This window comes from Bison bison, unplaced genomic scaffold, assembly GCF_000754665.1.
Source record: "Bison bison bison isolate TAMUID 2011002044 unplaced genomic scaffold, Bison_UMD1.0 scf7180017864474, whole genome shotgun sequence".
Classification (NCBI taxonomy): domain Eukaryota; kingdom Metazoa; phylum Chordata; class Mammalia; order Artiodactyla; family Bovidae; genus Bison; species Bison bison.
The window spans coordinates 816,297-833,339 of record NW_011495035.1 but is presented as its reverse complement, the minus strand read 5'-3'; the positions used below and the strand labels follow the sequence as shown (position 1 = coordinate 833,339).

The window sequence follows — 17,043 nt, the reverse complement described above, 5'->3', positions numbered from 1 at the left end:
TGGGGGCTCATTCAGCACTACACTATCTGCATTCTTATGTTTTCTGTTGGTAACTTTACTGACAACCCGAAAGTCTGGCGGTGGTTTAGTCCCTCAGTTGTGTTCAACTCTTGTGACCCCATGGACTGTAGCCCACCAGGTTCCTCTGTCCTGGGATTTTTCCAGGCAGGAATACTGGAGGGGGTTGCCATTTCCTACTCCATGGGATCTTCCCAACCCAGGGACTGAACCCCAGTCTCCCACATTGCAGGCCGATTCTTTACCGTCTGAACCACCAGGCAAGCCCCTGCTAGTGCTGAGGTATCCTCTAGTGGTGCTGAGGGTGAGAAGACTGTGAGGTATCTTATGGAGAAAGCACAGGTATTAGATAATCTTGTTTCAGACATGACTCTGTTAGCCCTTAGTTCAATGCTGTGGTTTAGTCACTAAGTCATGTCCGACTCTTGCAACCCCACGGACTATAGCGTGTCAGGCTCCTCTGTTAATGAATCAATCTTTTTTTTTTTTCCTTTTGGCTATGATCTGGAGTGGATTGCCATTCCCTTCTCCAGAGGATCTTGCCGACCCAGGGATCGAACCTGGATCTCCTATATTGCAGGTAGATTCTTTACTATCTGAGCCACCAAGGAAGCCCATTTATATTGGTAGTTCTTTATTCAAGAAATTGTTATTGGACATTCACTATCCTGCAGGTGCCCAGGGAATTTACAAGTTACATGTTTCCTGGGGCCTCTTTCAGGTGACGACTGACAGAAATAAAATAAATATTTCCTATCAATATATTTATAGGTAGAAGATGCTTGATTTCTTAAAATACACATCCTTTTTTAAATGAAGGCTTCAAACAAGGTGACAGCTAAAGGCTGTCTTCAGTCAAATCAGTTTCAAATATGTTTCTCACTTACACTATACATGATCCCCTACATTATCTATGATCTCACTTACATGTGGAACCTTAAAAAAAAGGCGGGGAGGGGATGGCTTACAGATACAGAAAACAGAATGTTGATTGCCAGACACAGGGGTTGTGGGGGTGGGCAAAAAGAGTGAAGGTAGTCAAAGAGAAAAAAATTCCAGTTGTAAGATAAGTAAGTCATGGAATGGAATGCAAAGCATGGTGACTATAGTTAATAATACTGTATTATAATAAGCAACAAGGATATACTGCATAGCACAGGGAATTATACCTATTATCTTATAATAACTTTTAATGGAGTATAACCTGCAAAAATAAATCATAATGCTGTATACTTGAAACTAATTTAATATTGTAAATCAACATACTTCAACTTTTTAAATTAATTTTTAAATAAAAATCAGAAAAAAAAAAATACTGCATTGTGTATTTAAAAGTTGCTAAGAGAATAAATCTTTAAAAAGTTCTCATCACAAGAAAAAATTTTTAGAAAAAAAATTTTTGTAACTATGTATGGTGATGGATACTAACTAGATTTCTTGTGGTGGTCATTTTTCAATATACACAATTATCGAATCATTACATTATATACCTGAAAGTAATATAATGTTATAAGTCAATTATACCTCAATCAAAAAATAATAATATTTATACTGACTACATTTTGACTTGGTAATATTTGGCTATATTGGATTAATATTGTGTGTGTGTGTTCTCAGTTGCTCAGTCACGTCCAACTCCTTGCAACCCCATGGACTGTAGCCCGCCAGGCTCCTCTGTCCATGGGATTTTTCCAGGCAAGAATCCTGGAGTGGGTTGCCATTTCCTTCTCCAGGGGCTCTTCCCGACCCACAGATCGAACCTGCATCTGTTGCATCTCCTGCAGTGGCAGGCAGATTCTTTACCACTGAGCCACCTGAGAAGCCCCAAATAACACATTACTCTCCTTTAATAAATATGTCACTTAAGCATATTTCTTTCACAGGGTAACTGAGTCCAAGTACACTCCTTTCTTCCCCCCGAGGAAGGGATCCTCTGGCCCAGGATGATCTGCTGTGGCTTCCGTGTTAGCCCTGGGCAGCCACGCATGTGCCAAAAGCAACAGCAGTTTAAGGTTGACTCTCTTTGTTCACCATCATCTCCAGACTCCACAGTGGACTCAGTAAATATTTACTGAGTATCATTTTACCTCATGGGAAAGGAAAATTTGCCCAAGGATCTTCCAAATCATTCCCAAACTATGACTCTAAGAAAACAGAGGAAGAGTTAGATCTCTTCACGTCCATCTGTTGAGACACCCAAGGCATAAATGTACTCTGAAAACTCCCCAAACTGCCTTTGCCCATTTCCTCTTCCCTTTAGTTACGCGTGTCTTCATTTTCCACTCCAGCCTACACAGCCGATTCATCCTGTTCGCTCACTAAAATGAAGAGCTCAGAAACCCATCAGGCTGGGCAGTTTCTGGCCATCCTTCTCACGCTTCATCCTGTCCTATGCTCAGGAATTCCCCAAACACACTGGATCTCACCCTCAAGTATCCAACTCACCACCTCTTTCACTTCTGTGGGCGTGTGGGTATGGATGTGGCGGGGGTGGGGGTGGATTTCAATTACATGGAAAGAGAGAAACTGTCATTTTCCCTGTTTCTTTATAAAACTCAGGAAAGGAACTGTTGAGCAGAGAACCAAATTTCAAACAGTCCAGACAGTACCACAAAAAGGCTGCAAATACCCTGAAAAATGCTGCCTTGAGAATTCCATATGTGTTTGTATGAATCTATGTCTGGTTACTGGTAGGAAATGTCTCCCACTGATTAGGAATCAAACTAATTCCCATTCCTCTGCACACAACAGCTGATAGCTGGGGTAAGGGGTCCAGAAGACTGCTGGGTGACAACCAAATGCAAGTCTAGGTTTGAAAACTCACTGCAAGAATCCCAAACACATAAAAACTGACTGTATGTGCCTAACGGTGACAGAACAACGGTAGTGTCAGCAGCACCTGTACAGATGAACCACTTCTGTGTTTCCTATGTAAACTCCTAAATTCTAATGGCAATGACACCAGTAGCAGCACTTGGGTGGAGCAGGAGGCAGAGAGCAACAGTAATGCAGGTGCAGCAGCAGGTACAGCTAGCATCCACTGCACCCTTACTACAGTAAGTGCTCTCACTACCTCACCAAACCTTCCCAGCCAGCCAATGCAGCCGGGACCCTCATTACCCAGGTAACAAGTCTAAGCTGTAACTGATGAAGGCCTCCGCTTACGTGCAAGAGATAATGGGAATTTTTCTTCTGAGAAAGATGGAGGTTCTTCAAACTAGTCTCCCTTTCTGCTTCCCGGTGGTTGGTTTAGCCACAAGTTTGGGGGAGAAACTCTGTGAGGCTCAAGCAAAGCGTGTCATTTGACCGTGGTGATTGTTCCACAATGTATACACAGACCAAAGCATCATGTTATACACCGGAAATATATAAAATTCTTATTTGTCAATCACACTGCAATAAAGCTGAAAAAAAGAAAAGAAAAGCAAGCTATCATATTGGTGTGGATATTTAGGCTCTAAAATAGCTACGCCGTGCTACTAGGACAGAAAAAATTCTAGAAGAATGAAAGATACAAAGATATTGAACTTTGACAACATGAGGTATTACAGCTTTTACTGGATAAAGGTAACTGTGTAACGAGACTGTCCTGTGAAATGCGAAAAGATAAAGGAGGAACTCACTACAGGCCAAGTCGAAACGTGACAGTTAGGAATGACAGACGCCGGTGTGGACACAGCCGTGGAGTTCGGCTGCTGCCCTACACGGTGTTGAGAAACCTAAGTTAGTGCACCTCATTATTTATTCCTTCACCTTGCTGGCCTATCATTACGATGAAGGGAAACATGTTGATAAAGGCAAAGAATGTTCTGGCAACAAAAGTAATGCCTTACCCGTAAATAGCACGTGCTGTCTTTAAATACCTCCCTGTGAGGCATCCCGGAGTTCATCACTGTTCAACCTGCATCTACTCCAAAAGTTCCTCATGCTAATCCCTGGTGGCTCAGACAGGAAAGAATCTGCCTGCAATGCAGGAGACCAGGGCTCGATCCCCGGGTCAGGAACATCCCCTGGAGTAGGAAATGGCTACAACTCCAGTATCCTTGCCTAGAGAATCCATGGACAGAGGAGCCTGGTGGGCTAAAGTTCATGGGGTCGCAAAGAGTTGGACACAACTGAGAGACTAACATTTTTAATTTTTCACTTTTGAGAATCACTGGGTTAGTAGATTCAGAAGCCCAGGGTCAAGCCAACATAAGACTCCAATGAGCAAAAAGAGGCTCAGAAGAACCCTACAGAAGAATCTGGCTAGAGTTGGCCTGGGTTGGAATGATGGTTCTGGATCATCTAACCAAGAGATAATCTGGCCCCACTCCCCTTCTGTTCTGTGAACCCTCTTGTTTTCCTGCTCATTGTCTTTGAGTCATTTTCTCTTAGTGCAGTGTCTCAAACTAAAAATTCATTTCAAGTCAAAAATTCATTTCATTTCACCCTGCTGGTGCTATGGGCAAAGATGGAATCACAGTGAGAGCCTGGTTACTGAGCACAGGCTTTGGGCTGGGGAATTAAGTCAAGTATTCCTTTGTAATTCACTCAATTATCCTACAACTTAGATAATATTATTATCCACTCACCCCACTTAGTCCTCTGTTGAAATAGAGACTACAGGAATAACTTGCTCAAAGAGAAAAAAAAAAGAACTAGTAGCTGGTCAAACTGAAATTTAAGTTAATCCTTCTTACTCAGAAGGTTGAACCCAGAACTCTAGACTTCTTCAACTGTTTACAGCTCTTAACCAGTTTACAATAATAAAAGATTCTTTGCCAAAAAAGCATCAGGGCTTTTTGTCTGGAGAAGGTCAGCATGCAGCAAAAGAAAAAAACAAAAGAATCAAAATGCTTGGGTTTAAGTGGATTGAAAATAAGAAGAGGTTGAATTTCTTGGCAAGTAAGAAGTCCAGATCTACCCTATAGGCCCTGCTTGTCTGACATAACACTGGCCTTGCCATGCCCTCTTCTTTAGACAGAAGGATGGCCTGGTGAGATTCAGAATGAAGGGGACAATCTGTTATGTCGGGACACCCTAACATGCGACTAAACAGAGGCTGGCTGGTCGCAGTCACCCCGCCCCTCTGTTTTGGAAGATCCCACATTCTACAAACTGTCTGGAATTCATTAAGACAGGAAAACAGGCTGACAGTCGTATTTCAAATTTTATTCAGCACAAGTTCTGTGGAAAACAATTTGGTCATGCGGGCACACTCAAAACCACCATCACTCTGTTTCTCAACCAAATCATTCAGTCAAGTGACTGCAGTGTGCTTCAAGTTTCACACTTTGCAAATCTCTGATAAACTACAGCCCTCTGAGACCTGGGTGAGGGCTCCTTATGGGAGTACAGCCAGGTTAACTCCAAGTCACTCAGAGCTCACATCTGGACAACCCAGCACCCTACCAGGTTTCACTAATGTACATCTGATCACTAACATTCTAGAGGGAATTTTCCTTTTTTTAAAATCAGTATGTGATTATCAATGATCCTCTCTAGCCTGACGATAACAAGCAACACCCTATTTTTTTTTTTTTTTTTACAAAATATATTCCAATCCAGGGTATTTTTCCTATGGAGACACAGAACTTATGGTAAAAGCATTAGGGAAGTGTGTGCGCATCAGCATGTCCTGGGGGACTTACTGAAAGACACAGACTGCTGGGACTCCCCAGCCACAGTTTCTGATTCAGAAGGTCGTGGGTAGGGGCTGCGAATATGCATTTCGAACAAGTTACTAAGGGACACTGAAACTGTTGCTCTGGAGGCCATATTTTGAAAATGATTGCACTAAGGTGATGGTGGTAGTGGTGGATATACTGTTGTTGTTTGGAAATGGGGTGGTGATTTTAATCAGTGAACTGGAAATAGGAAGCAATGCAGACAGGTGGGCTTTAGACAATGGATCAGCTCAGGTGGCCCCCACTGGAGTGACAGAAAATTCAAATTAACCACTTTTAATCAGAAAAAAAAAGATATAAAATAAAATAACAGAAAAGACCAAGGATAAACCTAAGCAAAGATAGGCACAACTCGATTCAGAAGCCAAAACCCTCCTACTAGGACCATGGTGATGATAGCTAGCTATCCACCAAAAGTGGGTTCTCCTTTCTAAGTTAGAGGTTTTGCTGCTCAGCTGGGGTCTCTCTTTCCCAATTCCCACCCTGGCATCCAGACCTAGATATGAAACTGGACCTTGCCAGAGAATCTGAGCAGAAGTGATGCCTGTCACTTTGGGACTTAAGTTATACCTTCTCCTCTTCCTTTCCACCATCAGACACAAAAGATGCCAGGGTTCTAGGCAATGACAGAACCAGAAGATGGAAGGAGCCTGGGTTCTTGATTTGTCACATGGAGGAAAGCTGTCTGCCTACCAGGAACTACTACTTATATGATTATCATCTGCCACTTCATTATAGCAACTAACATTAACCCAAAATAAGGACTTAGTTTTTCTCTGCCTCCAAGTTAGGGCTTCATTCTAAAACACAACAACCTTCCCAAGTTCAAGATCAATGGAAATAAAAGGAGACTCTCTGTGAGCACCCAAGCAAATCCTGGGATTCATTACATTAGTCTACATGTAACTCCCTGAAACCGATCCCTGTGATACAGAAGCATGGCGAGCCTGTATCAATTTCTCCACCCCAAAGCCATGAAACTCAAGCATGTAGGCTAAGCATGTGGGAAGGGGCTGTTACAAGAATTTGGAAAAGTGATTACAGGCAGGCAAAATAAAAGTGCCCACTAGGGGAAACACATGAGGACAAGGGAGCTGGCTGCCAGTGAAATCTGATTAGAAAGATGACAGGTGTATGAAACCAAGAGTGAGAAAGAGGGGTACCTCGGCCAGCAGAGTGACGTGTATATCACTGACTCCAGAAACAAATCCCAATTAATTGTTCTTGCCATTCAGCCCCTTGCCATTAAAGCGTGCATTTTAGCAACTGCAATACTATGATCAAGTGAACAGCATCAAATTCTCTCATTCACTTCTGAATCAACAGTGATATAAAGCACCCACACGCTATCAATATCGACAGAGTTGCATTTCACGACCCCGTCATTTAGCATTTATACCTCCAGCCTTCATCTAGATAAGATGTGATTAGTGTTTATCTACCTAAACACCAGTGGATAAATGACCATGCCAAGGTGATGCAAGATGTGGTTCCAAAAAGTCTACCCACCACCGATTGTCCCATACACCACAAGCCAGAGGCCAGTTTCTCTCAAAGGTTACTCTCTAACCATGCTTCTTTGGAGCAAACGGGCAAACTTTTTTTTGGAATGTCACCAGGAATCATGCCAGCTGTTTATATTTTTAGAGACTCTTTTACATAAGCTATTGTAAACTCTACCTTGAAAAATGAACAGACTTTTCAAGAATACATAGTTGGTGTCATCCTTTTCCCTTAAAAGGAAATGATCCTAACTGGCCAATACTATTTTAATGTTTATTCACAGTCATTATGCTTATTCACAGTCATTCTCTGCCCCAAGTATTATAAATTTGTTGCAAAAGGTTCTATTGGCTGAGATGCCAATTTTCTCAAGTTATGCAGTTATTTGAGACTTATGAGTTATTTGAGTTTGAGTTATTTCTCAAGTTATTTGCAGTTTACACAGAGCAATCTGACCCCGAAATAATACCTTTTCATTTACTGCTAAAAGATTTCAAATGCAAAAAAAAATTAAACAGAAGTATACTCAGTCCTTTTGACAGAGAAGGGATTGTTACAATATTGGAGTGCCTGTGAATACCACCTCCAACTGTTTGGGACAGGTTCAGGCAAGAGGAACAAGGTGGCCACATCTCACTGAGGTGCCCAGGTAGGCTTTATAGGGATTGCGCTAGGTTCCAAGTTAAACAGGAAAATCATCCTTATGTTTTCTGTGTGCTTTTCCCTTCATCAAGTTTCCAATCTCCAGTTAAAAAATTAATGTATGTTTTTTAGAACCAGTTAATATTCAGGAACATATCACAGAAAAGGTACCAAAGTAAGTACAGCATTCCTGTCTATTTTATCCTGATCTGATATACAACCTCAACCACTGGGCTCAATAACATTTCTCTGCCTCAAATCTTCTTCCAGTGGAAGCAAGTTAAGCTTCCCAGAAAGAAAACCTATCCTACAAAAGCTACACATGGTCCCATCAGTGGGGACGACCACCCTTCCCATCGGCTCTTGACCTTGCGGGAAAGTAGGGGAATGTGTGTGAATGTGTCAGCAAGTTCTCCCACTCGGGGGTGGGGGTGGCAAGGGCGCAGGCCACAGAAGCCTTCCTGAAATTGCTCAATAGCCCACAATTTTCTTATAGAAAGACACCATTCTACCAGTGCCTTCCCTAAAATTTCAACTTACCACGTTCGGATTTAAAACATTTGCTCCCACGCAACCCAAGACCCTTTTCCCGTGGACACCTGAATCAAAGAACACAGCTACTGTAATTTGAATGCTTTGAAGATTTCTTTCGTAAAGGAGTGAATTAAAACATGCCATTGCCTATGGATGTCAACTCTGATGGAAGCTGGAAGTGGTGCGTGGGAGGAGAGGCTTCTTCTTTTACTTTCTGCACGAACACTGACATTTTCACATCAGTGTAGACAGGAAGCATGTGACCCAGGGGCTGAAAACAGCCCTGGGAGTCAGGAGTTCTACGTGGGTCATTTCTTTGTGGTGTACGTGTGTATTTGCTAAAATCAATCTCAGGCTTTACTTTTTAATCCTAGGTGACATGGCCCTCTCCTTTGCACCAAAATGCAGCCAAAAACTGTTCCTAAACATAAAGGAAGTATGGCCAGACCAGAATGATCTCAATGCAACAAAAGTGAAATGAGCAAGGGGACAATTCAAGTAAGACGATCCTGGAAGAAAGGAAGGATAATAAAAATACCAAGACCCATCTCCATGTTTAGTCCAGGGGTAGATTTGTAAAGACAAGCATAAATCTCTGACTCCCTGGACATTAGAAAAACATTTAAGACTTAGTTATAAACACTTATTTATGGTGAAGATGAATGCCTGCATGTCTTTCTCCATTGTTCATATATTACCTCTTTTCATGCATTACCTTTCATCTTCACAGCAGCCTTGCAAGGTAGTTTTCACTCCATCTTACAGAGGAGGGAACTCAGACCCAGAGAGGTTGGTGAGCTTGTCCAAAGTCACACAGCTAGCGAATGGCAGCACCAAGATCTGCACTTTTAACTCAGACATTTGGTGACTGCAAATCACTTCCTCTATGAGGTCATTTCTAAAGACCCATCCAATAAAGCACTTCTTTCCCAGGCACTCTATATCAATAACATTCTATTTCGTTTTCCTAGCATGAAAACTTGTCTTATTCATCTATTTGCATCATTATCAGCTTATACCCCCCACCTCCAAGATGAGAGCACCATGCTAGCAGGGACCTAGTCTGTCTGATTCTACTTTTGATTCCCTACACCAGCAAAGAGCTGTCATACGATAAGCACTTAATAAATAAGTGTTGTAAAGAAGGGGAGAAATGAGGTAGGTACAGGAAAGAAAAAAAACAAACAATTCCATGTCCCTCTGACCCCAAAGTTATACTGCCTTTGCTGAAAGCGACCGAGTGACGTTTGAGAAATGACCTGGGGAGGACAACAGGGGCTCACGACTTTGGGGTATCATTTACTTCCTGGTGAGTCTTTCTCTCACCATGTCTCCACTTCCTGAAGCACTGCATTCCTCTCAGCCTGCCCTGGTTCAACCTCTGTGCGAACACTCCAAAGGTGTATGTCTTTAACCTTCACAGCATGCATGAAAGGCCACAGGAAGGAGGATGCAGCAAAGAAAGAAGGTGGCCGTGTTTAAGACCAGACCTAGAGACACAAGGAGCCTGGTCCCCAGTCCTTCGGAACAGAAATAGGGTGTGGGTGTTTCAACAGAGATCTCAGATCTGCCCGCTGGTCCTCTCGCCCTCAGCTGGCTCAGGAAAGATGCAGCCTTCATGGCTTGCTGTGATTCCTTGCCCTCAAGTACACACTGTTCACCAGACTCACAAAAACCTCCTTATAAACTCTACATTTGTCTTTACAATATGAAAAGCTTGGGCAACTACAGTGACTATCTCCGACCCGCCTTCCTGACTGTTTTCTCCAAATAATGCATATTTGGAGATGAGTCAAACATATTTTTATAATTTACTTTGATGAGACAGACCTAACAGCAAAGTACATTTTATACTTAAAACACACACACAAAACAAATGAAACTCTTGCTTACCGTCCTTGAAAAATGACCAAAAAAAAAAATTTAGCCAAATTTTTCTCCTATTATTTATCCTAATACTGCCAGTTCTGAAACAAAGCAGTTGGAAGGGGAAATTTAGTAACTTTGATTTGTCCCAAGATACATTTTTTTACACTGAGGTCCTATTCCTGACAGTAAGCACATGTGACCTGTTCTAAAAAAAGGATATTTTCCACTTCTTGCACAACTGGAGCAGATATAAACATCAGCCTGTGCAAACGGCACTGCAGAACTCAAAGGGAATTAAACACACACACACATACACACACTTAAATAATTCTATAAATAGCAGTACTCGGGAAAAGGAAATCTCCAATAACACACAAAACCAACACTTAGAATCCCACTTTAATCAAGTTTTCCATCTAATCATACCATACAAGCAATGTGCATAATAAGATCTGAACATCTGCCAGGTTAACATACTTCAATCTTGTCTATTTTGCTTCAGATACATAATTCTGCACTTGCTTTAGTGCTGTGATGAGGAGGGGGGAAATTGCAATCATGGTAAAATAGAAGAGAAGAAATTAATATTACTAGCATGTGCTAGGCACGCTACAAAGCACATTTACACATGTTATCTCCGTTTTAAAACTTCCACCAATCCTAAGAAGACACTTCTATAGATTCCACTTCACAGGTAAAGAAATTAAGAGTCCAGGAGGCTAAGAGTCTAGTTGTGAACACACACACATCAGTTAAGTAGCAAAGCCACGGGCACTGTGCTTAATTAAGCATGGCTACTTCTGAACCTGTCTATGTGGATCCAGTCTCTGCCACCCTAGGTGCCCACAGAGCAAGAGGAAGAGCTGGGACTCTGGTGACAAGTATAAAGGCAGGAATGTATCTGGGGGTGCAGTGGTTAAGACTCCATGCTTCCAATGCAGAGGGTGCAAGTTTAATCCCTGAACGGGGAGCTAAGATGGAAGCAATATTATAACAAATTCATTAAAGACTTTAAAAATGGTTCATAGCAAAAAAAAAAAAAGATCATGCCTTCCAAGGCATGTAACATTTTATTTAATGTTATAAATAACTATGCTTTGAGTATTGCTTGACATTCAATGCCAAAATTGAATACCCTTATTTACTGACAAAACTCCACCCCAGTTTCCCTTCCTCTATTACATTCCCATGGCTCATGCCCCTGGTTATCACACTCCGTCCTGTATGTTTGGCTGGATCTGTGTGTTCCCTTCCCTCCCGCTGCAGAGGTGAGTTTTGGAGAAGACGCAGCACAGGCAGGCCCCATGCCTTTCACAGGGCAGCCCAGAGTAGTGCACTGGAGCCCAGGACCAGAGCCAGAACCAGGCCCACCTAATCGTGATGCCTTGGTTTCCTTCTCTGTAAAATGTCAACAGCAAAAATACAAGCACCCAAGGTAGAAGTGAGACTTAACTGAGTTAACAGAAGTAAAATACCCAGAATCATTCCTGGCATGTAGTAAGGACTGCATGTTACTTGTTTTTAAAATTATAATCCACAACATTATTGTTCTTATTTATTATTATCATCTCAAGCAGTTAGTGCAAGTTAACACATGTAAAACCACTTAGGACAGGGGCTGGCACACAGTGCGGCCTCAGTAAATGTTAACAGCGTTCATTGGTATGAATTCGCAGGTACTCAACAGATATGTGTAGAATATGAATCTGTATGTATGTGATGATGCCACCGATGTTCTGTTTTTGTTTTTTTCTTAAACCAGCATAAAGAAACTGTTAAGGACTGCATCAAAATTATAAAACACAAAAGATTTATCTGCAGCACCTCATTAGGAGGAAAAGCAAAAAGATTTTACTAAACTTGGGATAATTTTATTGCATAACAACGCTGGCCCTTAGAGCCAGCCCTTAGAGAAGAAAGCCAGAGTCAACCAAATGCAAACACATTCTGGAAGGTCAGGACTCACTGCTAAGTAATAGAGAAATAACAAGAACATCTGCTAACATTTACTGAGCACTAAATATGTGCCCAGCATCATGCTAATACTTTTCCATAGTCAATGTCACAATTAATGTCCTTAAGACCCTTAGGAGGCAGGCCCCTCAGTTGCCAGATGAAGAAACTGAGGTTAGAGGTCACCCAGCCTCCCCAAGGTCACTTAGCTTGTTAGGGACAGAAATGACAGAACAATCCTCTTAAATCTCCATGTAAAGTAATTCTCTACAGATTAGACAGAAAGAAAAATCAAGAAAACTTTCCGAAATCAATAAAAGATAGACAGTTCAGTCTTGCCAAGAATGAACAATCATTCATTTCATTTTATAAAGGAAAGGGTATTTTTAATAGGAAGATATGGGTGCATGCAAGGTTGCTTCAGTTGTATCCGACTCTTTGTGACCCTAGGAACTGTAGACCCCCGGGCTCCTCTGTCCATGGGCTTCTCCAGGGAAGAATACCAGAGTGGGTTGCCATGCCCTCTTCCAGGGATCTTCCTGACCCTGGGATTGAATCTCTTATGTCTCCTGCCTTGGCAGGCAGGTTCTTTACTACTAGTGCCATCTGGGAAGCCCAGGAAAAATCTCAGAATAAATCCAAGAAATGGCAGTGGCTTTACATGGAAATTCATGCATGTGAGCATGAGTTGGACACAACCATCTTTTCTTTCTCATCTGAATACAAATCTGCAACAATTTCACACACCTCTCTCTGAATCAGCATCTGGGAACCATTGCTCTATCTCATCCTGCCAATATAAACCTAATACTCACTTTCATTCCCATTTCTAATTTGTGGGAAGTTAAAGAACCATTATCTAAACCATTATTAAAACTTTGAGAAGAGGAGAAACTGGAATTAGATTAAATCAATTCTGAAGTCTGTCCAGGAAAAGGGCATTAGCAGCTACAAAGCCACAGAATTTAGCACCAAGTAAATGAAACAAAAGAACTATGAACCTGAAAGATGCTAACATATTAAAAAAAATCTTTTTCGGGACCTAAAGCCCTACAGAGAGTCCCTTCCCGGAGAGGGACCCATTCAGTGGTTCCACATCTGACCCTGACCTGACTGTGCTCGTGTGTGCTATCTGGGTTCACGCTCTCATACTTGGCACCTTTCCTCTGCCACCCACCATTCGCGGCTCATTTCCAGGAGAATACACCAAGGTTTCAAAAACCTTTGGGGAGGAACCAAACTGCAAACATTTCTTCAGGAGACCCTTTACTCTTGTGTGTGTCTCTCTAGGACACAGCTTCTCCAGTCGTTGTGACCAAAGTGGGGTTCCATCACCTAAATCCATTGGCTTCACATTCCTAAAGTCTAGGAGGTCTGGGTTAGGAATGAAACTGTCTTTCCTCATCAAACACTTGCACATCTAAGCCTAATCCAAATGAAGAATATATAAACTCCTCTTTGGAGACAGCACGGTGGATACCTGTTTTAAAAGGAAGGCAGCCTTAAATGCAAAAACCAGAATCAAATAGCCCATCCAGAATTAAATACAAAGGGAGAAAACAACACATAGTCAAACAACAAAACACTATTGTGCCAGGCATTGTTCTAGGCCTTTTCATCTGCAACAGGGGTGAGTCTGTGTCCCATGGACATTTGGTGGTGTCTGGACATATTTTTGGATGTCACAACTTGAGGAGGGATGCTATGGCCTTGAGCAGGTAAGCCTGCGATGCTGTTAAACATCCTGCAAAGCCCAGGACAGCCCCCACAGCAAAGACCTATCCAGTCCAAAGTGTCAACAGCACTGATGATGAAACTCTGTTCTAGGTTCTGGGGGCACCACAGTAAACCAGGAAGACCCAGAAATTCCTGTCCCCTTGGACCCTGCAATTTAGTACAGAGAAACATAGCATAATTGGAACCCATTAGAAAATGATAGACTAGGTCATAATGCAAGTACTGTGGGAAAAACTGAGCAGAGCAAGGGACACAGAGTTTAGAAGGAGAGCCACAGCACAGGGCATGCTCAAGGCAGGAATGACATTTAAGGGAAGACATGAAGTCGGCTGGGGAGGGAATGAACGCTACTGCTCTCCGGACAAAGACAGAAAGTGCACTTGCTGGCTCCAGCAAGTGCAGCTTACAAAGGGCCAGAGGTGGAGAGGTCTGGAGTGTTCCGGGAATGGTGAGGAGGCTGGCTATAGCAGAGGGAGCCAGGAGAGCAGCAACAAGAGACACACACAGTCAGCGCTGACAGGGAGCCCGCCCATAAAGTGGTCTGTGTTGGACCACTTTAAGGGTCTCGAGTTTTACTGATACCAGGGAGGGTTCTGAAGAGAGAACATGATGTGATACATTTACCATGAGGTTTCTCAACCTCAGCAGTAACAATCTGGGGACAGATAATTCTTCATTTGAGACTGTCTTGAGCACTGGAGAATGCTCAGCAGCATTTCCACTCTCTACTTACTAGAGGCCAGTAGTAACTCTCATCCATTGTACCAAAAATGTCTCCAGACATTGCTGAATGACCCCTGAGTGGGGCAAGCCACCATTCAGGTTGAAAACCAGTTTTAACATAGATATTGTGGCTCCTGTGTTGAAAAATCCACTGAGAGTCAGCAAGGATAAAGTCAGGAGAACAGGTAAGAGATAATTAGCCAGGGAGGCCAGGTGGCAGTCTGAACCAAAGTGGGAGCAGAGGAGTTGATGACAAGTAGGCAGATTCTAGGGGCATCCCTGGTGGCTCAGACGGTAAAGAATCTGGCTGTAATCCAAGAGACCCACGTTAGATCCCTGGGTTGGGAAGAGCCCCTGGAGAAGGGAATGGCAATCCACGCCAGTATTCTTGTCTGGAGAATCCAAGGGACAGAGGAGCCTGGCAGGCTACAGTCTATGGGGTCACAAAGAGTTGGACACAACTGAGCAATTAACAGTTTCTTTTTTAGGAGGATTCTAGACATATCTTCAACTCCAAAAGACAATCCAGAAAATACAACTGATAGACAAGGCAGTTGCAGCCATCTTCCCCTTCTGATTTCAACTTTTTCCAACCAAGATTACAAGAAGGGAGGTCCCAGTCAAAGACTTAAGACAAAAAGCCACAAGGAGGGGGCCCTGAACATGCAGCCCTTGCAAAGTCACACAACAGATGTCGATGACAATACATCAGACAACTGTGGAAAACTGTACTATAGGGAAATTTTGCCAACCCCATATATTTATTCACAGATTTTATTTCACTGGTTTATTTCAAAGAGCATGTGTCTGCTCCACAGACAAGTTTTACAACTTTTTTCATTTAGCCTTCCTCTGTGCACCGGTTCCATCCTGCACCTGTTTCCAGCTTCAGCGTGTGAAACCAGCGCTTCCCACATCCCCGAAATTTTCTTTACACGTGCAAGCTAGCTCCTGAGGATGCTCAACCCTTGCAAGTCTTTTTTTTTTTTGCCGACTCTTGAAAAAGAACAGGCCCCAAATCCTCCAACGTGAGTTTCATGGCATTCATTTGGGTTTTTCCAGATGGTATTTTCCTCACTCTCTCAAATTTATTTAATGTTATGTATCAGCTACCATCAAAAATGTTCCAAACAGTCCGGTTAATTCATGTCTTTCAGGACTACACACACACACACACACACACACACACACACACACACACACACTCTCCCTCCCTCATTCTGGCCATGTAAGCATTTGCTTATAGAAGCAAAAGCAGAGACTGCTCGGTAAAACACTGGTCCCTTCAGCCGAATACAGATAAAGCCCCAATGAGCATAACCAACAATACCCTTTACACACTATTACTCCACATCCCCAACCCCCAACACACACAATCTAGGCTCACACACAAAACAGCCATTATGAAGAGAAACCACCAACTAAAGGCTGGTTTTAGGCAACTAACTGCATAGGAGGTTTCCTTCCAATCTCCCTGAAGCATCTGCCAAGAGGCTGCTTCAGCCACCCAGTCAGTCGGTGTGCTCTTAGCAGTTCTTCCCCAAAGTGGATTCAGTTTGACACAGCCCTGAAGGAAACGAACCTAACTGCACAAGTACCAATCCCCCATGCCCCAGCAGCTGTGATCACACGCCTTCACTCCGGATTCAGTCCTTCCTTCACCATGATTTCTGGGCCCTCTCCCCCCATAGCCAGGCCCCTTCACCCAAACACTATTGACAGTGAGGGGCCGGCAGGAAGGTTTGAGACGGATGAAGAAGCACTGCTGAAGCTTCCAGTTCCAGCCTCATGCTACCTCACAACTGAGGGGTGGAACTAAACCCTCTCTACTCTCAGCGCCTCAACTGACCACCTCTCTCTTAGTAAACACTGGAAATGTCCTGAGTGGCCACAGGACAGAGAGGAAGAAGACACCTAATCTGCTCCAAGGGACAAGTGGGAGTGGAGGCAGCGTAAGCAGTGGGCACTAGGGGTGATGCGACGCCAGACCAGCAGGTGTCTTCACTCTCCTCCCAAACAGTTTTAGAAGTGCCCGGAGAATGAAAGACGTGTCCCGGCCCAACAGCGGTCACTCGCCAAATCTCCGTCTCAAAGTTTGTTTTTTTTTTTTTTGCTGCTTTCCTCGCCTCAGAGTGGGAGGCAACCGGTCCCCCAGGTGCGGGCCGCGCCTCCCTCCAGCTGTCACCACTCACCTGCTCTTCAAAGGTTGACTTTTGAGTTCGTAATAGGTTTTGGGCTCTTCATGAAACTCCTCCCCGACTTCGAAATCCGGCACGATCCCCGATTCCGACTGCATGGCTCCAGCTTCCCGTCCTCGCACTGCTCCAAACTGAGAACCGAGCCCGGGGTCGGAGGGGAGGTGGCGGGCCCTGGGTCCCCCGAGCGGTGTGCCCCC

General features: G+C 43.3%; 1 protein-coding gene across 2 annotated transcripts in view; it reads right to left on the bottom strand.

The window, feature by feature from the left end:
• MITF (microphthalmia-associated transcription factor) overlaps positions 1-17,037 on the bottom strand; it is a 228,457-nt gene extending 211,420 nt beyond the window's left edge. For both annotated transcript variants that reach the window (XM_010861986.1, XM_010861987.1), the window contains exon 1: positions 16,841-17,037. In XM_010861986.1, coding sequence (XP_010860288.1) covers positions 16,841-16,944 — 104 coding nt within the window. In that variant the 5' untranslated portion in view covers positions 16,945-17,037. The remainder of the gene's footprint in view (positions 1-16,840) is intronic.
• Positions 17,038-17,043: the final 6 nt, after the last annotated feature.